The sequence below is a fragment of the Giraffa tippelskirchi genome, chromosome 6 (assembly GCF_054371585.1).
Source record: "Giraffa tippelskirchi isolate mGirTip1 chromosome 6, T2T-mGirTip1v1.2.pri, whole genome shotgun sequence".
Classification (NCBI taxonomy): domain Eukaryota; kingdom Metazoa; phylum Chordata; class Mammalia; order Artiodactyla; family Giraffidae; genus Giraffa; species Giraffa tippelskirchi.
Window position 1 is genome coordinate 48511174 of NC_137280.1, and position 20867 is coordinate 48532040.

A 20867-nucleotide genomic window follows, 5' to 3' on the forward strand; every position below is an offset into this window, starting at 1 on the left:
GCCTGTGTTTGAAGGAGAAATTTCTGGCTGATTTCTGAAGGGGATGTTGGGCAACTAGAATTTTACTGTTGCCTTACCTGGATGCCTTATGAACTCCTGTGTTGAAATTAAGCTAGTTACCGATGTAGCAAAAAATATAAATGATCCTGTTAAATCTGAATTTCATATAAACAACAAACAACACTGAATGTAATATTTGGGATATACTTATACATGCTCCAATGGCTGCCTGGCTTCCAGGCATAGTGTCTATATTCTAAACAGCAGAAAAGAGAATGGAAGTAAAGGGCCTGGCCATGCCTATTAAGGATGCTTGTCTGAAGTAACACCTTAAACTTGGCATATCGGTGAGAATTCAGTCACATGGTTATATCTAACTATTTATACAAGGAAGGCTGAGAAAGTAGTCTTTGTAATGGACAGCCATGTGCTGAGTTAAAAGTTGAGGACCCTTATGAGGAGGAGCGGACAGACGTGGTGGGTCAACTAGTCATCTCTGTCAGAGAAGTGATGGAAATCGAGGCATGCTTTGGAAGCAAAATAAATTGAACTGGATTGAATATAGTGATGTTGACATTGGGTTACAAAAGCAAAAGGGGAATCAAAGAGGTCTTTAGATTTTATTTCAACCAGGTTAGTTTACAGTATGTGTGTGCTAGTCGCTCAGTCATGTCTGATTCTTTGCAACCCCACAGACTGTAGCCCATCAGGTTCTTCTGTCCATGGGATTCTCCAGGCAAGAATACTAGAGCGGGTTGCCATTCCCTTCTCCAGGGGATGTTCCTGACCCAGGGGTCGAACCCAGGTCTCCTGCATTGCAGGCCGATTCTTTACCGTCTGAGTCACTAGAGAAGCCCCAGTTTACAGTATGGAGTCCCCTTTTAGCAGAAATGGCAAACCTAAGAGAAACACATATTCAAAATGTATTAAGTGTATACCGTAAAGCGGTGGTCGCCAACCTTTTTGGCACGAGGGACCGGTTTCATGGAAGATAATTTTTCCATGGACCAGGAAGGGAGTGGGGATGGTCTGGGGGTAATTCAAGCACATTACATTTATTGTGCACTTTATTTCTAATTTAATGCTGTCACTGATCTAACAGGAGGTACCAGTCCAAGGCCTGGAGGTTGGGAACCCCTGCCATAAAGCATTCTAAGTAAGATACTACAGCGCTATCACAGGGAGATGACCCAGCTGCCAACCATATTCAGTGGGTTGACAGTGTAGTCTTCCTCCTTCTACCTACCTAAGACACTATGATTAACTGCTGGTATTGTTATTAATGTTATAAATAAAAAGTTTAGCATGGTGCCTGGCCCATGGTAAACATTCAATAAACTAATGTTGAACATTTTAACCTATCTTTTCAAACAGAAGAGTCATCCAGGAGTCAAATGAAAAACTTAAGTATAAAAGTTGAGGCTTCTTGTGAAAATTAGTGAGAGGGCTTTTCTTCAGTGGATACAGAAATGCGAGGCATTGATACCATCCTGTAAACTGACTCTGCTGGCCAGCTAGTGATGGAAACCAATTTGCTTTTTCTTGGAGGGGACAGGATAGCTCTTGGCTCACTGTATGCTGATTTCCTGGAAAACTGAATCTATGACAGGAGATAGGAGGGGCAGTAGAAAAACCCTGTAATAAAAGTACAAGATAAAAAAGCTCAAAAACATTACAGTTCTCCTGCTTGCCCAGACATTCCGTTTTAAGGCCAAGCACAGCAACACAAGTAATTCAGTTCTGGACCATGAACACATGCAAACTCATTTCAACTACTGGGTTAGCCAAAAAGTTCATTTGTTTTTTTTCTGTAAGATGACTCTAGCAGTGTTTTGTTGTCTTTAATTTCATTAGAAACAATTTTGTTAGACTGTATTGTGACAACAACAATATCAGCCTGCATTAAAAATAAAGGGTGAATTTTTGTATAACCATTTTAATATTGAAGATGGAAGAAAAAAGCAACATTGATATATCATGCTTTATTATTTCAAGAAGGGTATGGAGAAAATGCGGTGACTGATCAAATGGGTCAAAAGTGGAGATTTCTTGCTGGTTGATGCTCCATGCTCCAGAAGACCAGTTAAAGTTGGTAGTGATCAAATTAAGACATTAAGTAAGCACAATCAACCTTATGTCATGTGGGAAATAGCTGACATACTCAAAATATCCAGATCAAGCGCTGAAAATCATTGCAAGTTTCGTTATGTTCATCGCTTTGAAGTTCGGTTCCACATAACATAAGCAGAAAAAAAAGTTCTCGATAGTATTTCTGCATGCAATTCTCTACTTAAATGTAATGAAAACATGTTGTTTTTAAATCAAATTGTGACAAAGGATGAAAAGTGGATACTGTACAACAATGTAGGACAGAAGAGATTGTGGGGCAAGTGAAATGAACCACCACCAACCACACTAAAGTTTGGTCTCCATCCAAAGAAGGTGATGTTGTGCATATGGGGGATTGGAAGGCAGTCTTCTAATATTGTGGAAAACCAAGGGCTTCCCTGTGGCTCAGCTGGTAAAGAACCTGCCTGCAATGTGGGAGACTTGGGTTCGATCCCTGGGTTGGGAAAATCTTCTGGAGAAGGGAACGGGCTACACACTCCAGTATTCTGACCTGGAGAATTCCATGGTCTGTATGGTCCATGGGGTCGCAAAGAGCCGGACACAACAGAGCGACTTTCACTTTCACTTTCTTCCTGGAAAACCAAATGATTAATTCCAACAAGTACTGATCCCAATTAGACCAAACTGAAAGTAGCATCGAAGAAAAGCGTCTGGAATTAATTGACAGAATTTTGACAGAAAACACATAATCTTCCATCAGAATACCACAAGACCACGTGTTTCTTCGATGACCAGGCAAAAGCTGTTAAAGCTTAGCTGGGAAGCTCTGATTCATCCAATGCATTCACCACATATGGTACCTTCAGTTTTCCATTTATTTCAGTCTTTACAAAATTCTTTTAATGGAAAAAATTTCCATTCCCTGGAAGACAGTAAAAGGCACCTAAACAGTTCTTTGCTCAAAAAGATAAAAGGTTTTGGGAAGATGGAATTACAAAGTTGCTGAAAAATGGCAGAAGATAGTGGAACAAAAGAGTGAATACACTGTTCAGTAAAGTTCTTGGCAAAAATGAAAAATGTTTCTTTCATTTTTACATAAAAACTGAAGAAACCTTTTGGCCAACCCAATACATTATCTCAACTCCAGGGTCAGGGACCAGGGCGATAAGGGGCAGAGTGTAGGTGGAGACAAGGTTGTCTAAGAGTGGGTTCTCACCTATAGCAGGTGAGACAGAAGTAACTCGCCTTGGGAAAATGTGAAATGTGAAAATTCACACTTGTGTATTTACTCTCCACACCAAACTTGGAACGTAATTTTCAGCATTGTGTTAGAGAACATACAGGGTTTCCCAGGTGGCTCAGTGGTAAAGAATCTGCCTGACAATGCAGGAGATGCAGGAGATTCGGGTTTGATCCCTGGAATGAAAAGCAGAGAGTGTTAAAAGTCTGGAAGAGGGAAAGATTAATTACAAGACTTAGTAGTAATTTCTACCAAGAAGTGGTATTTGGGCTGGGTCTTGACAGGTAGGTGTAATAGAATTTTACTATTTAGGGGAGAGAGGAAACTTTTTCAGGCTGAGAACGTCATAAACAAAGGTGTGAAAGGACTGATGGTGAGGGACACAGTGGCTCAAGCGTTCCAGTATACAGACCTGTCCTAGCCATGGTGTGGAGGCAGACTGTGGAGGGCTTTTCATTTCAGGTCCAAGATTAATGACTTTATCACAAAGGCAACCAGTGAGAGTTTTGAACAGGGTTAAAGCTGGATAAGTCTGTGTTGTAGGGATGTGGCAACTGGGAGATAGGCTGGAAAACTCAAAAGGTCAGAGGTATGGAGACCAGTTCTGAGGCCACTGTAATAGTCTGGAGAACAGTGAAATAAAATCTTAGCTAAAGGAAAGAGCATGATGGTACTGGAATAGTCCTGGTTAGAATGGTTATTAATTACTCAACTGGGTGGCCAGAGTAAGTTACTTAACCTGAAAGTTAAAATGTTACTCGCTCAGTTCTGTCCAACTCTTTGTGACCCCATGGACTGTAGGCTGCCAGGATCCTCTGTGCATGGGATTCTCTTAGCAAAGATATTGGAGTGGGTCGCCATTTCCTTCTCCAGGGGATCTTCCAGACCCAGGTATCCAACTGGGTCTCTGGCATTGCAGGCAGACTCTTTCCAGTTGGAGCCCCAGGGAAGCCCTTAATCTGAGCCTCATTATATTTTCTCTTGCATACCTGCTCAGTCATGTGGGAGTCTTTGCAACATCATGGACTACAGCCCACCAGGTTCCTCTGTCCATGGGATTCTCTAGGCAAGAATAATGGAGTGGATTGCCACTTCCTGCTCCAGGGGATCTTCCAGACACAGGGATAGAACCCAAGTCTCCTGAGGCTCCTGCATGGTCAGGCAGATTCTTTACCACTAAGCCACCTGGGAAGCCCTATATGTTCTCTAACACAAAAAAAGTACTGCTCCAAGTTTGGTGTGGAGGGTAAATACACATGAGTCAAGCAATGTGAATGATCATTACTAAGGAAGAGATCTTTTCAAAAGTTTCTCCCTTATCCTAAGGACAGCTTGTGGGGGCTTGTACCACTTCTACTGTAGTTAGTACCTTAGCGTCCTTTTGTAACAGCTCGTTTCACGTGTGTTCTCTCTTCTGGAAGTCTTGATCCATCAGGGCTTCTGGAGGGTCCCATCTGGGTCCCTGGCTTTCGGGGCCCTGGGACTGGTCTGGGTGCCCAGCAAGCGCGGGAGGGAGCCGAGGAGCGCGGCGTAGACCAGGCGGGCGGAGGGCAGCGCGGCCTGCAGGCACCCCGCCGAATGGACGGGGGCTGGGGGGATGGGGTAGGCGCGTGAGGATTTCTATGTGGTCGCGGGGGCCCAAGCTAAGGGATGCCAGACGCAAGCGACTCACTTCCAGCTCAGAACTGAAATCCCCTTCTCTCCGGCTCCAGCCGGGGAAATCCTGGCCCCTTCCCCCTCGGCTCTAGCCCTTTTTCCTTCCTACCCCCGGGCGGGGACCGGAGGGGTGGGGGTGGGGGGCGGCGCGCCGCGTTCCAGAAGCGCCGGGCGGGAGGCGGCGGCCGAGCTGGGCGGTGCGCGTGGGTGAGGGGGGGTGGGCCGGGGGAGGGGAGTCCGGGAACTTTTGAGACTCGGCCCTCGGTGACATCCAGGCGGCGCCGCGGCCTGGCCAGCCTCCCGAGCCCTTGCAGAGTCGCAGGGTCACGCCGCTCGGAGAGAGACCCCGGCTGCCCCGATCTGCGCGCAATCGGAACGGCGGAAGACATGAGCGCGGGCATGGACGGCTTCTGGCCGGAGCCGTGGCTGCCGAGGTCGCTCGGCTCCCCGGGCCTGGCCCTCGCCGCCGTCCTGCTGTTGCTGGTCTTGTGCCTGAGTGCGCGGCGCACCAGGTAAGCGCTCCGCGGACCCCGCGCCAGCCCGGGCCACGCATGCGTCCTGGGCCCAGAGCGCCCTCCACCATCCCCGGCGCGCGGGCTCACAACTTGTGGGCGCGCTGGCGTCTCTGGGGGTCGGGTGTTAACACAAAGCTTCCCCTGCCTCTTTCTCAGGCACGCGCAGACCGTGTGCAAGCGTGGGCACCGAGTTGGAATTCGATTTGCTGCTGTAGGCTCGGTTGTAGTCAGCCCTGGGTTTGCGGTATTACACACTAGGTATCACGCAGGGTTTCCAGACACATTTTGGTGCCTTGCTGCAGTGAGTTGATGCTTTATGGCCTGGCTTGCGAAGTATCTCAGGAGGGGAATACTGTTTTATTTCATTTTGTTAAAAGTAAAATGTTTTAGGAAAATCCCGGTGTATGGTACGAACAGTACCTCTGGCTGCCTCTCTGGGACTCAGTTTACCACTGACCGGCATCTGGAAAAAAGAATAGTAACCCCTGGGATTTTTGTGGGTACTTAATGAGCTTGCAGGGTCTTCCCTGGTAGCTCAGCTGGTAAGGAATCTGCCTGCAGTGCAGAAGACCCGGGTTCGATTCCTGGGTGGGGGAGATCTCCAGGAGAAGGGATAGGCTACCCACTTCCGTTTCTTGGGCTTCCCTGGCGGCCCAGACCGTAAAGAATCCGCCTGCGATTGGGGAGACCTGAGTTCGATCCCTGGGTTGGGAATGGTCCCCTGGAGGAAGGCATGGCAACCCACTCCAGTATTCTTGCCTGGAGAATCCCATGGACAGAGGAGCCTGGTGGTCTGCAGTACATGGGTCCCACAAAGAGTGTGCAAAGAGTCCCACACGACTGAACGACTAAGCACAGCAGTGAGCTTGTAGTGTGTATTTTATACATTTATTCTGTTATTTTTATTAGAACAGAAAAAACAGCATATTAACAACAAAACCGAGAAGTGCGTCACTTCGTTCGTTATCTGATTTGAACTGGGGAAGGAGAACGGAACATAAAAGCACTCACTTTGAAATCTATTTGTCTTTTCTTGCTGAGTCACTTTTTCATACCACCAAGTTCTTCGTAGCTTTTTTTCTTCTCCCTTGTTTTTTGTCTGGTCATCTGGGTGGATCTCGGTCAGGTGGGGAAGTTGGGGAGATCAGTGATTTTGTTGGGGACATGTTAGATCAGTAGAGAAGTCTGTTTCTGGTGCTTGGTGGCACGGTCGAGGGAGGATATTTAATTATAAAAGTCACAAATATGAAAATGGAACATAAAGTCATGAGTAAGATTGGTCACCTTGTGAAAGAGTGATGAAGAAGCAGGGTTCCCAGGGCATTCTCCTTATTGAAGAGCCAGGCAGAAGAAGATCACCAAAGAAGACCGAGAAGGAGAGGCCAATGGCATGGGAAGAAAACCAAGTGAATGTGGTGTCCTGTAAACTAGATAGAAACATGTTTAAATAGGTAAGGGAGTTATCCGTGTCAGATGCTGCTGAGAAGGCTAGTTTGTTGAGGACAAAGGACCATCAGAGTTGATAAGACGTAGGATCCTCCTGCAATGTGGGAGACCTGGGTTCAATCCCTGGGTTGGGAAGATCCTGTGGAGGAGAGCGTGGCAACTCACTCCAGTATACTTGCCTGGAGAATCCCCATGGACAGAGGAGCCAGCGGGTCCATGGGGTTGCAAACTGCTACTGCTACTGCTAAGTCGCTTCAGTCGTGTCTGACTCTGTGCGACCCCATAGGCGGCAGCCCATCAGGCTCTGCCTTCCCTGGGATTCTCCAGGCAAGAATACTGGAGTGGGTTGCCATTTCCTTCTCCAGTGCATGAAAGGGAAAAGTGAAAGTGAAGTCACTCAGTCATGTCCGACTCTTAGCGACCCCATGGACTGTAGCCTACCCGGCTCCTCCATCCATGGGATTTTCCAGGCAAGAGTACTGGAGTGGGGTGCCATTGGGGTTGCAAAGAGTCGACACAACTGAGCGACTAAGCACGGCACACAGCACAACACAGAATTGATAAGAGTGAGAGCTGATGGACATCTAGCCTGTTTGAAGTGGATTGAAATGCTGTCTGTCTTACAGTAGTAGCTCCTAAGGTTTTATATTCAGATGAGAATGCAATGTAGAATTATGTTTCAGATCTCTTGAGGCAATAATTCTAGTAATTTTATTTAAAGGAATTTCTCCTGGTGAAGTAATCATGAAGGTCCTTAAAGATTTAATTAGCACGAAGGAAATGGCAACCCACTCCATTATTCTTGCCTGGAGAACCCCGTGGACAGAGGAGCCTGGTGGGCTGCTGTCCATGGGGTCGCACAGAGTCGGACACGACTGAAGCGACTTAGCATTAGCATTAGCATTAGGGCTACTTACAACAGTGAGACATTAGGAAAAAACTGTTTTCCGAAAAAATACTGTTTTAGTTAAAAAAAATTATTGCATATCGGAGTCATAGAAACTTATGTAGCCATGATGAAGACATAGAAATCTACATTCAAGATACAGTAAGTGAACAAACTTACAAAACAGAATATGTTCATGTACATGGTTCAATGACGTCCAGCCAAAGACCACTGGGAACACATCTATAGTGGAATGAGTTGAACCATTCATTCTGGATAAGAGTGTTAGAAAGGACCTATTTATGGGATTTGGGTTTGTGTTATGTGATTTTGGGGACAGTTCAAGGAAGCAAGGTTTTGCTCTGTTGGTAAAATACTCTCAGATGGTCGAGGCTAGTCTGTGATTGGACACCTTAATAAGTCTCCTTGATGAGGCAAGAGGAATGAATTGAGGCTGAATCAGTAATTAGTGAAAAAGCAACAGACACTAGAATTAGTAATGTTTGGGGGATATTTGGTCATTTTATTAATTTAGATAGTGATTTCTCTCAGTATTTAGACATGATTTCTGTCAATATTTAGACGTGATTATGGATTGATCTCATTTTTGACATTGTAATAGTCATGGAGTGGCTTTCTTTGATCACTTAATCAAATGTTTGAGTAATAATGGCTTCATGTTTGCTCAGCAGAAGAGTGAAGTACCATAGCTATTGTCAGCTGAAGAGAAATGCACAACCTAAAGTTATGAGTTACGTTGTATCTGGAACCTTATGAAAACTATATAGCCCAATAGACAACCTTTCACATAGCTCTGAGGAACTGTTCCAAAAAGGCAAGTGAGGAGCCAGGATATATAGGAGTTTTTGCTGGAAAAAAAGAAAATCCATGTACATCAAAAGGTTACTGCTAATCACAAAAAAATAGACATCTCAAGTTAATGATTTTAGTTCTTTTCTATGTATTGGGAAGGGACTTTCCAGGCGTCTCACTGGTAAAGAATCTGCCTGCCAAGCAGGAGACTCAGGTTTAACCCTTGGGTGGGGAAGTTCTCCTGGAGAAGGAAATGGCAACCAGTCCAGTATTCTTGCCTGGGAAATCTCAGACAGAGGAGCTGGGCAGGCTATAGTTCATGGGGTTACAAAAGAGTCGGATACTACTGAAGTGACTGAGCATGCATGTACAAACATTCTTTTATAAGACTCTTTGTGGGCATATATTTATTGATTTCTTGGGTTAAAATCCTGAAACCTTTGAGAAGGTTGATGGGTCATGGGGTAAAGACTTATACTCATAACTGTCTTGGAAAATGCCACTTTTCCAAAGTATACTGTTTGTAATACTTCCACCAGTACATACTATACAAGAGTTCCAGTTGCTCTGTATCTTCACCTGTATCAGATGTGGCCGATCTGTTGGTTTATAAACCCAGCTTTGTAGATTCTGAATGTACATCTTCCCCTGAAGAGTGTTGAATTTTGTTTTAGAGTGCAGATGTATTTCTCTTAAACTTGGGGAAACTTAGCTTTATTTTTTACAGAGTCTATGGAAAGCTCCATCTACTGGGAACTCCACTTCTGATGGGATTGCCAGGGAAATCCAATGGACAGAGGAGCCTGGTGGGCTACAGTCCATGGGGTCGCAAAGAGTTGGACATGACTGAGTGACTAACACACACATGGGAAGCTCAGGATATTTTCTAAGTGTCTTTTCTTTGATAGGATTCAAACCCTAGTCTCTTGTCTCCCCAGCAGTGGGCAGCACCTGAAACCTCTGCTCAGTTTTTTGAATCTTCCAACTGATTCCTTCCAAAGGCCTCTTTGAAATCTGCACACATCCACACTTCTGAGTTTGGCCAACAATTTGAGGGGTGATTATATGCATATTTTTCTAGGTTTCTCTTCTGGATTTACACCCACTTTCAACCCCAAACTCTGACACCTCAATCAGTAATATTGTAGCATTTTGCTTGAGTTTCAACTGTCTCTCCCTCTTGCAGATATATCAGAGGAAATGCTGTGTACCCTGGACCTAATTCATTATGAGTCTGTTCTTTAAGGGGTGACTTCCCTTCGGTATCTGCCTTCTTTTGCTTGTTCTTTAGTGCATTTAAAACGTTTTTTTTGTTTGTTTATTTTGTATTTTATTAATCTGTGAAAATGTTAGGTTATTTTAAGCTACTTCACCATTCTTGTTGTGTCTGACTCTTTGTGACCCACCAGGCTTCTCTCTGTCCATGGAATTTCCCAGGCAAGAATACTGGAGAGGGTTGCCATTCCTTCTTCAGGGGATCTTCGTGACCCAGGGATTGAACTCGCATCTCCTGCACTGGCAGGCAGGTTCTTTACCACTGAGCCACCTGAGAAGTCTTACTTCATTATTAACAAGAACCTAAACCCAGATTTCTAACAGTGATTTTATCTAGGTGATTTCTTTTTGTAGGATGATTTTTTATCTCCTATTTTGTGCTTATATTTTCAAATTGTCATAATACATATGCCTTTCTTTCATAATACAAAATAAGCAATACATTTAAACAAAACTTTGAAAAATTATTTTAAAATGTTTTAAATCATTTTTTCTTTTTCAAAGAACCAGCATTCTGAATCAGTGGTAGTGGTAGGATTCTAACTTAGAAGATATGATTTGAGTGGCGCTAGGAAATCCAATTCATTTCCAGAACATCATTAATAACATATGATATATGTTTTTGTCCAATAATTAGCTACATTTAAAAAAAATAACTGTTTACTAATAATAGACTTAAATACAGATACTTTCCAATATATTTTAGAAGGCAATATCATATAAATACAGAGTCTGTGTAGCAAGACAGAGTTGAAAACGAACACATCTCTGTTATTCTTTCCCTACTTCCCCATCCCCTGTAAAAAGGACAAAACTCAGTCCTACCAAAAAATATAAAATAAATATAAAATTGTTAAATTGTTTTAAATGAGATAAAAGTGGCACTAAATATCATGTTTCCCGAAGAGAACACATAAAACAGAATTAAAAGCTTTATAATCAATAGGGGAAAGTGTTTACAGAAAATGTCATGGGGAGAGGGCAGTAATAGATTTTTTAAAAATTTGTTTATCTGATTACGCCAGGTCTTAGCTGCAGCATGCAGGATCTTTACTTGTGTAACACAGATCTTTTAATCTTACAGTTCGGGATACGAGAAGTCTGAAAATGGGTGTTACTGACTTCAGTCAAGGTGTTGGTAGGCCGCATTCCTTTTGGTGGATCGACAAGAGAATCCATCTCCTTCCTTCTTCCAGCTTCTAGAGGCCACGAGAACTCAACTCTCTTTTTTCAGACTCCAACACTCCTTTCTTCTGAGAACCTTTGTGACTACACTGAACCACCCAGATAATGCAGGATAATCTTCCCATCTCAAGGTCCTTAATTCAGTCACATTGGCAAAGTCCTTTTTGCCATGTTAGGTAACATATTGAGGTTAGGGATTAAGGATTAAGTCATGGACATCTTTGGGGGACGCTGTTCTTCCTATCACAGTGCTCCCTCTGACCTCCAGAGATTTATGTCCATTTTACATGCAAAATATAACCACCCTATTGCAACATCCATAAAATTCTCTACCAATTACAGCATCAAATCAAAGCCCAAAATCTCATCTAAATTTCATCAGCTTAGAAGTCCCAAGTTTCATTATTTCAATCATCTAAATCAAGTATGGGCCTCTGGGTATGATCTGTGCTAGGACAAAAATTCCCAAGAACCTTGTGGGTCTCCCATGTATGTCATGGCGATTTACTCCATCAGACAAGAGGCTTTTCCACAGATATTTTCTGGGTAACCCCGTTTATATTCCTGGCTTCTTCTGAGATGCCTGAGGGGAAACATGAGTCACGTTCCTAATGCTTTTGATGACTGACTAATTATATATGAATGAACATGTATGACTGAACATGCGAACCTTTTGACTCTTCCCTTGTGTGCCTGCTAAGTCGCTTCAGTTGTTTGATTCTCTGCGACCCTATGGACTGTAACCTGCCAGGCTCCTCTGTCCATGGGATTCTCCAGGCAAGAATACTGGAGTGAGTTACTGAGCCCTCCTCCAGGGGATCTTCCCAACCCAGGGATCGAACCCACATCTCCTGCATTGCAGGGAAGCCCTGATTCTTCCCAGGCATTAGCAAAAATTGTCCAGCTACATCCTTGACTTTCCCTTCAGAGCACTCTTTCCTGACAGTGAATCTTCTAGTTTTAGGGTCTCTTGCAATCTGGATAGGCTGAGAATTTTCCCCAAATTAATTCCTTTGTCCTTTGTACAATGCTTAAGAGTTTTCCCTTAATCTGTATCTTTCCTCTCACACTTTCATATAAGCAGCAAGAAGAAACCAGTCTGTCCTTTCAGCACTTTGCTTAAAAAATCTCCCCAGCTAAATAGACAAATTAACTGTTTACAAAATCTACTTTCCATATAACTGCAGGACACACTGTGACTAAACTTTCTGTAGCTATATGATTAAGATCCATTTTCTCCTGTTTCCAGTAACAGGTTCCTCATTTCCCCTGAGCCCTCAGCAGCAGTGCCCTTAATGTTCGTATTTTTACTTACAGTTTATTTGTGACAAAGTAAGTGTTCTTTAAGATAATTGTATCAATAGATATTCCTTCTGAGTCCTCACTAGTAGAATGTTGATATCCATATTTCTACTTACGATCTATTCAAGGCGATCAATTTATTTTTTTAGAGGAACAAATTATTGATACTTTATTTTTAAACTACTTTATTTATTTATTCATTTATTTTGGCTGCACCACTGAGCATGTGGGATCTTAGATCCCTGAGCAGGGCTGGAACCCATGCCATCCTGCAGTGGAGGCTTGGAGTCTAAACCACTGGACCACAGGGAAATCCAATCTATGCTTTTCCTATCATCCTCCTCAAAATTCCTGCCCATTGCCCAATTCCAAAGCCACTTCTGTGTTTTTAGGGTTTTGTTACAGCGGCACATCACTTCCAGATAGCAAAATCTGTATGAGTTTCCTGCTGCTATAATCAATTACCACAGATGTAGTGATGTTAAGCAACACAGAGGGACTGTCTCTTAGTCCTAGAGGTCAGAGTCCTACTGGGCCGATATCAAGGAGTCAGTAGGGTGAGACCTTTTGGAGGGTTTAGGGGAGAATGCTAGATTCTGAGAACACAACTGAACATGTGCTGGCCGAGAAAAATCTTCCACTAGAGAAAGACCTCAAAGATTGAGCCCAGGAGAGGACACCTCACCGAATGACCTTCTCGAGACGATGTCATAGCGAGTCCCCCTCCTTAACAGGAGGTTCAGAGGGTCCATAGTCCAATGACCACTGAATCATCTTCCTCAATAGAAAGTGGAAGTGACAGCTACCACACAGGTAGATATGAGAAGTGAAGTGCACGTTTTGTAAGGTGTGAAGTCACTTGGAAGACAGTTGGCTTGCACCATCAGGTTTCCTTGATACTTCCCAGAAACACACTTTTCTCCTCGTTGCTATTTAGGAGGAAAAAAGTAGAATGAGTTTCCTTCCCTTTTTCATTCTTCTCCCCTAACACACATATCCCCACCCCACCCCCAATGCGCTCATTGGTAAGAAATCCTACTTATATATTTTAAGATAAATTTTAGTCAATGTAAACAATCTGATTTTTTTTAAAGTTATAAGATGTCAAGGTTATGTAGATAACGAGTTGTTTTGAAATGTGGAGTTGTTGACATCTCTGTAGCACATAAATCAGTTATTTCCTCTTTCTAATTACTTAATTACTCCCCAATAAGACCCTGATGCTCTGGATCCCTCACACTGTTACCGCTGCCAAGAGAATGAGAGGAACTAGGTTGTCATCATTAGTGGATGGTTTTCTTGTTTCTTCCCCTTTTCTCATGACAGAATGTGGGAGAAGGATGTGGGCACCTGAAAGCAAAGTCATTATCTACTTGAGAGGGTGCTGATTCAGCAAGTGGATTTGTATGACTTTTACATAGGAGGTGATAGGAAGCTCTCCAGGCACATATGTGACTCTTGACTAATTGACTGATCAGTTAGAGGTTGCTACACTTAACCCTTACTAAGCCAAGGAGCTTGGATTGCTCTTACCTTTTGTGACCTTTCAGGCTGCATCACTATCTTATTTTGTATCTTTTTAAAAAAGGGTCCTGAAGTTAGTGTTCCTACTGTGTAATTAGAGGAACAGCTGAGTTTTGGAAAATGCAGTACTTTGCTGTTTATTTGTGTGTCATTCAAAGAGACTGTTCTCTGGGTCTTGGGAAGTTCCAAACTGCTGACAGGATCCACGCTGAGGATTGCTCAATGCTGGAATTACAATTTGCTGATAAATCCTGGCTATCCCTTTAAACAGGGGTTCTGAACCTCTGGGATCTAATGCCTGATGATCTGAGGTGGAGCTGATGCAATAATAATAGAAATAAAGTGCACCATAAATGTCATGCACTTGTAATGAATCATCCCCAAACCATGCCCTTCCCTGATCTGTGGAAAAACTGTCTTCCGTGAAACTGCTTCCCTGGTGACAGAAAGGTTGACGACTGCTGCCTTTGAATATTCAGACTTTATGCCAGATCAGCATAAATCTCTTATCATTATCAGAGTGAAATCTTGAAGTGCTTACCTTAGTCATGAGGGATAAAATTATGTATGTAAAATCATTCATAGCTAAGTGTTCCCTAGTAATGGGACTTTCTTGTAGAAGAAGTGCAGTGTAAGGCAAGGAGCAAGCCTGTGAAGCCACAATGGACCTGGGTCCAAAATCCTTCTCTACCCAACTAGGATGCTGACTTTCAACAGGAAGGTAAGGGAAGATAGAAATGAACACACCAGGCTCTGTGCTTAGCTGATTTTGCACATTGTCTCATTTAACCTTCCCTACCATTCATGAGATAGCTGTGAAGCTATTTTTTCAGAAGAAGAGATGAACACAATGAGAAATGAACCAGTTTGCAGGGCTACCTGGGTAGAACTGGGTTTTTGATTCCAGGCTCATTATAGCTGTGGTAGACAGACTAATGCTTGCTTAATCCCCAAATTGTTCCCACCTTAATCTCTAAAACCTATGACTAAGTCCCTTGGTAGAGTGGAATGAAGGTTGCTAATCAGCTAACTTTAAAATGAGTGGTGATCCCAAACTATTTGGTGGGCCCAATGCAATCACAAATTAAAATGGGGAGAGGGAGGCAGGAGGGGAAGTCCATTGACCATTGCTGCTCTGGAGATGGATTAAGGAGTGCAAAGGCCAAAGAATGCAGACATCTCTTGAAGCTGGATAAGCAAGGAAATAGAGCCCTTTCTAGAGGCTGCAGAATGGAGCCTCACCCTGCTAACACCTTGATCTTCACCTGGGGAGAGCCACTTTGGACAACTGGCCTACAGAACCATCTGACAGTAAATTAGTATTGTTTAAGCTATAGATTCAGGGTTCCAAGGCGGTGGTAGTGGTAAAGAACCTGCCTGCCAATGCAGGAAGTGACATGGGTTCGATCCCTAGGTTGGGAAGATCCCCTGGGGCAGGGCATGGCAACCCACTCCGGTATTCTTGCCTGGAGAATCCCATGGACTGAGGAGCCTGGTGGGTTACAGCAATGGGGTTGCAAAGAGTCAGACATGACTGAAGTGACTTAGCTCGCTCACATGCAAGCCACTGGTTCATCATGCTAATTTGTTATAGTGGCCCTAGAAAGCTAACACAGCAGCCTCTTGCAAGGAAGTTCAGAGGGCTGAAAGGACTGGAACTGGGGTCACTTTTCTGGTTGCCCATGAGGAGCAGGATAGAAGGTAAACTTTTAAAAATACTCTCCATCAGGCTGCTTTGATGATCTAGTGGTTAAGAGCTCGCCTACCAATCCAGGAGACACGGGTTCCATCACTGGTCTGGGAAGACCCCACATGCCTCGGAGCAACTAAGCCCGTGCCCTGCAGCTATTGAAGCCCGTGTGCCTAGAGCCAGTGCTCCCCAACAAGAGAAGCCACCACAGTGAGAAATCTGCACATCACAACTAGAGAGTAGCCCCCACTGGACACAACTAGAGATAAGCTCTCAAGCAGCACAACTAGAGAAAGGTCTTTCACAGCAACAAAGACCCAGTGCAACCAAAAAGAAATACATCTTAAAAAAAAAACTTAATGAAAAAAAAATACTCAGTCTTTGCTAATACATAACAATTAGAGATAACCATGAGCTATTCATTGATGTTTCTCTTCCTTATCCATCAATTCACAAGTAAGGTTTATTGTGTATTTGTAACTCCATGCATCTTTTAAATATATATATATATTTAATCCAAATGCACTTTCTGTATTGAAACCGCTCAGCAGAAAGGCCTGAAGCCCAGAGTGTTGGTGATGGGCTGGCCTGGCCTCCTGATCCTTGATGCCAGGGAGGGCGGATGCAGGCGGCAGGGCTCCACAGCACTCCTGCAGACACAGTTAGGCACACCAGTCACCAAAAGCAGAGAGTAAACAGAAAACAAAACACACTCAGTAGATTTCTTCCTGAAGTTTCAGGATTTCTGTACCAACTAGTCCCAACCTTCAAAGCCAGGAGCAAGGGACTAAAAACACTCCTCACCTCCACCAGTGCCAACAGAAACCCAGTTTTAAATTAAAAAATAAGTGAGTATATGTCTTAAATTCTCTTTAAAAATCTCACAATTTGTAAATGTATATATTTTTCTGTAACATAAAAGTTTACAATATATGTTAAAGGCTCAGGAAAAATGGTTTCCAAAAAAAGGAAGAAAAAGCTGAAGTTATGAATTAAAGTTGAATTTTTTTAATCGTGTTGTTGAACCAGTGACTTTTTAAAAAAATATGCTGATAGGTTATTGTTGCTATTTAGTCGCTAAGTCACGTCCAACCCTTTTGGTGACCCCATCGACTGTAGCCCGCTAGGCTCCTCTGTCCATGGGATTCTCCAGGCAAGAATACTACAGTGAGTTGCCATTTCCTCCTTCAGGGGATCTTCCTGACCCAGGAATCAAACCCGGGTCTCCTGCATTGGCAGGCGTATTCTTTACTGCTGAGCCACCAGGGAAGCCTGCTGATAGGTTAAAGAAAGGAATTTTTTTTTTTTTTGAAAGTGTAATGCCGACTGGGGGCACTGAGGTTCATCCTTGTTTGCTGCTACCCATGGCCTGGAGGAGAAAGCAAAGGGGGACTCTGGGGAGTCGAAGGGACCTGGGTGGCAGGATGCTGTATGTCCCTGGTTTCCCCCAAATTGAGTGGAGCAGAGAGCGCCATCAGCTGCAGAGGAAAGATTAACGGCTTCTTGGAAAAGAATATTTTTGTACTTTATCCAAAGTAAAACCCCACTGAAACAACTTCAGGTTACTGTTCTGTGAAAGGCAAAGGACAAAATTATAGAAAGCTGCTTTGCCGAAGAAGAGAAGGTGACATCTATTATATCATGCATTTTTATGGCCCAAGTGCTCATTTTTATGGCTTTGGCATGTTTTTTTTCAACAATGAAGTATTTGGGATTGGATCTTTTTTTTTTTTTTTTTGGTCTATAGCAAAGTGGAGAGGATTCATTACGTCTGTAATTGCTTAATACAAAAATTAATAGAAATTTTATTAAAAGTACAATCATAAGAGGATTTAAGTCCATTGTCATTTCCCTTCGTAACTTTATCCTAAATAATTGATAATAATGAAGAAGAAACTTTGAAAGCTTCACTTTAGTTTTTGCATGAAGCGCAATATCTGACACTGAATAGGTCTTCGGTCAATACTTATTATAATGCAGGATAAGGGAATCGGTTTGGTGCAGTAATTGTTATTTATTTCAATATAACTATTTTAGAGTCATAGGTATTGATATCAAAACATACAAACTATATACAAAAATGATGAATGTCATATGTATCATTTTTTCTGCAACTTTAATGAAAGATTTCATAAGCGAGTGCTTACCTAGCATGAGTATTTATAAATGGAGAACATATATTGGTGCAATGATAGTTTTTTTTATTTTATTTATTTATTTTTGGTTGTTCTGGGTCTTCATTGCTTGGTATAGGTTTTCTCTAGTTGCAGCGAGTAGGGGGCTACTTTTCATTGTGGTGCATGGGCTTTTCACTGCAGTGGCCTCTCTTGTGGAGCATGGGCTCTAGATCACAGGCTCAGTAATAGTGGTGCATGGGCTTAGTTGCTCCTCAACTTGTGGGATCTTCCTGGATCAAGGATTGAAGCCATGTCTCTAGCATTGGCAGGCGGATTCTTTACCATTGGACCAGCAGGGAAGTCCGCTGGATTATTCTTTAGTGTAAACCTAACTGAAAACATAGCAACTAGAGTGCAGTCAATTCCTAAGATTTCCTGCTTCTGAAAATTCAGAATTTAAAAATACATATTGTTAACTTCCAGGTCTAGGCACTGGATTTGTATAACTTGGCTTATGGTTCCTCTCCCCTCTGTTGATGAATAGTGTGCTTTGTTGAACAAATCAGAGCTTGTTTGTGAAAGAGCAGAGCCCGATTTGGGTTAATCATAGATTCATGCACATTTTGGTCTTTAGTACCCTGATCACTAATAATGGTGGGCTGATTACTTGTAAATATTAAAGAGACCAGGTTTTCTGTTTGAAAATCAGCATTGCCGTGGTAAAAGCTCTGCTTTGTATCAGCTGCTCTTTAGAAGTCTGGTCCCCAAACCATTTTATTCCAAAAGACAGGCAGCTTGTTGCCCAGCGTTTTGGCAGGGCTGTACTTTGGGGGCAGGAAGTGAAGGGGTTAACATCTTTGGATAATGGCCTGTTACCTGGTGGAGATGTTCAGCTACTCCGATATGACTGACTTTTCAGTCTATTTTTGTGTCTTGAGTACACACTCCTACAGAATTTGTTTGACTTGTAATAATGGCAGCCAACCCTTCTGAGCACTTCCTGTGTGCCTAAGAGACACTGAGGCAAGGACTTTATAGCCATTAGTAGAGTGAATTGATAGAGTCCTCCCTCACAATAACTTTCCTCATTTTTATAGGGGTACAAAAATAAGTCTCACTGAAATAATGTTCCCAAAGTCACACAGCTAGAATACAGTGCAGTTATGGTTCAAAGCCACAGTGCTGACTTCATTTTTTAAAAATTTAGCATTTTTTTTCATGTTCTCTTGAAGTTTTCTTGCAATAATGTTTTGGCATATGCCCTTACCCTTGACTAAGAATGAAAGTATTAAAATCTAATATGACTTTTAAGCATTTCTAGTAAAAATTTAACTAAAATATGAATATGTACACTTGGACTTTTAAAAGAAGAATATGTTAAGATTGAAAAAAAAGCAGGCGGTGCTAGTCTGTTGTCTCCTTCTTACATTAGATTGTATGAAAGTCACATCTGTTGGCCAGTGTGAGAAAACATTTCTTTTTCATTTTTCTATTTACTAGCTTTTGCACCCCCCACTTAATGGCTTAGCAGAGGAATTGAGGTTCACTGTGTGTCTACATCGTCCTTTGTTCAGAGACAGTGGAGAAAGGGACTGATCATGCAGGACCCTGTCTCTCTCTCTCTTTTTTTTTTTTTGACATATGCAAAGCTGTATATGTTTAATGTATACAATTTGATGAATTTGGAGATAATTATACATCAATGAGGGCTTCCCTGGTAGTTCATCTGGTAAAGAATCCACCTGCAATGTGGGAGACCCCAGTTCGATTTCTGGGTCGGGAAGATCCCCTAGAGAAGTGATAGGCTACCCACTCCAGTATTCTTGCCTGGGCAATCCCCATGGACAGAGGAGCCTGGTGGGCTGCAGTCCATAGGGTCACAAAGAGTCAGACACGATTCAGCAACCAAGCACAGCACAGCACATACATCAATGAAACCATCACAACATGTGTCATAAACATAATCCATCATCTGCAAAAGTTTTCTCCCACCTACTTTCTTTATTATTATTAAGAACACTTAACATAGCATCTACATCTACCCTCTTGGCAAATTTTTAAGTATAGATGACAACCTAGACAGCGTATTAAAAAACAGAGACATCACTTTGCTGACAAAGGTCCATATAGTCAAAGCTATTTTTCCAGTAGTCATGTACGGATGTAAGAGTTGTACCCTAAAGAAGGCTGAGTGCCGAAGAATTGATAACTCTTGAATTGTGGTGCTGGAGAAGACTATTGGACTGCACAGAGATCAAACCAGTCAATCCTAATGGAAATCAACCCTGAATATTCACTGAAAGTACTGCTGCTAAAGCTGAAACTCCAATACTTTGGCCACCTGATGCAATGAGCCAACTCATTGGAAAAGACCCTGATGCTGGGAAAGATTGAGGGCAAAAGGAGAAAGGAGCAGCAGAGCAGAGGATGAGATGGTTAGAGAGCATCACCAACTCAGTGGACATGAATTTGAGCAAACTCTGAGAGGTGGTGGAGAACAAAGGGGCCTGGGGTGCTGCAGTCCATGGGGTCAGACACCACCACCACAGTATTAATTAGAGGCACTATGGTGTACAGTAGATCTCTAGGACTTATTTATCTGGTGTAACTGAAACTTTGTACCTTTTGACTAATACTTGTCTGTTTTCTCCTCCCTCTAGCCCCTGTTAACCCGAATTCTAATCTCTTCTTCTATAAGTTTAACTATTTGTGATTCCTCATATAAGTGATAAGACATGGTATTTATTCTTTTGTATTTGGCTTATATGGCTTAACATCATTTCCCTGAGGTTCATTCATGTTGTCACAAATGGCAGGGCTTCCTTCTTAAGACTGAATAATAATCCATTGTATGTATAAACCCCATTTTCTTTATCTATTTGCCCATTGATGAACATTCAGGTTGCTTCTGTGTCTTGAGCTATTATGAATAATGATTTAATGAACATGGAAGTGCACATATCCCTCCTGGAAGTACACATATCCTTATTTCAATTTTGGGGGGGGATATATACCCAGAAGTGGAAATGTTGGATCATATGGTAGTTCTAATTTTAACTTTTTGAGGAACTTTCTGTTTTTTTTGAGTGACTGTACCAATTTACATCCCCACCAACAGTACAAAAGTTCCCTTTCCTCTACATCTTTG

At 42.6% G+C, this 20867-nt stretch overlaps 1 protein-coding gene and 1 long non-coding RNA gene across 2 annotated transcripts in view; one reads left to right on the forward strand and one right to left on the reverse strand.

Moving 5' to 3' along the window:
• The window catches only part of LOC145510995 (uncharacterized), a 92534-nt gene extending 87402 nt beyond the window's left edge, over window positions 1-5132 (reverse strand). Inside the window, exon 1 of the long non-coding RNA XR_014057360.1 lies at window positions 4680-5132. This is a non-coding gene — a long non-coding RNA (uncharacterized LOC145510995). The remainder of the gene's footprint in view (window positions 1-4679) is intronic.
• Window positions 5133-5177: 45 nt separating this feature from the next.
• CYP7B1 (cytochrome P450 family 7 subfamily B member 1) overlaps window positions 5178-20867 on the forward strand; it is a 173468-nt gene continuing 157778 nt past the window's right edge. Inside the window, exon 1 of the mRNA XM_081503327.1 lies at window positions 5178-5478. Within this exon, the coding sequence (XP_081359453.1) occupies window positions 5354-5478 (125 nt within the window). The 5' untranslated portion in view covers window positions 5178-5353. The remainder of the gene's footprint in view (window positions 5479-20867) is intronic.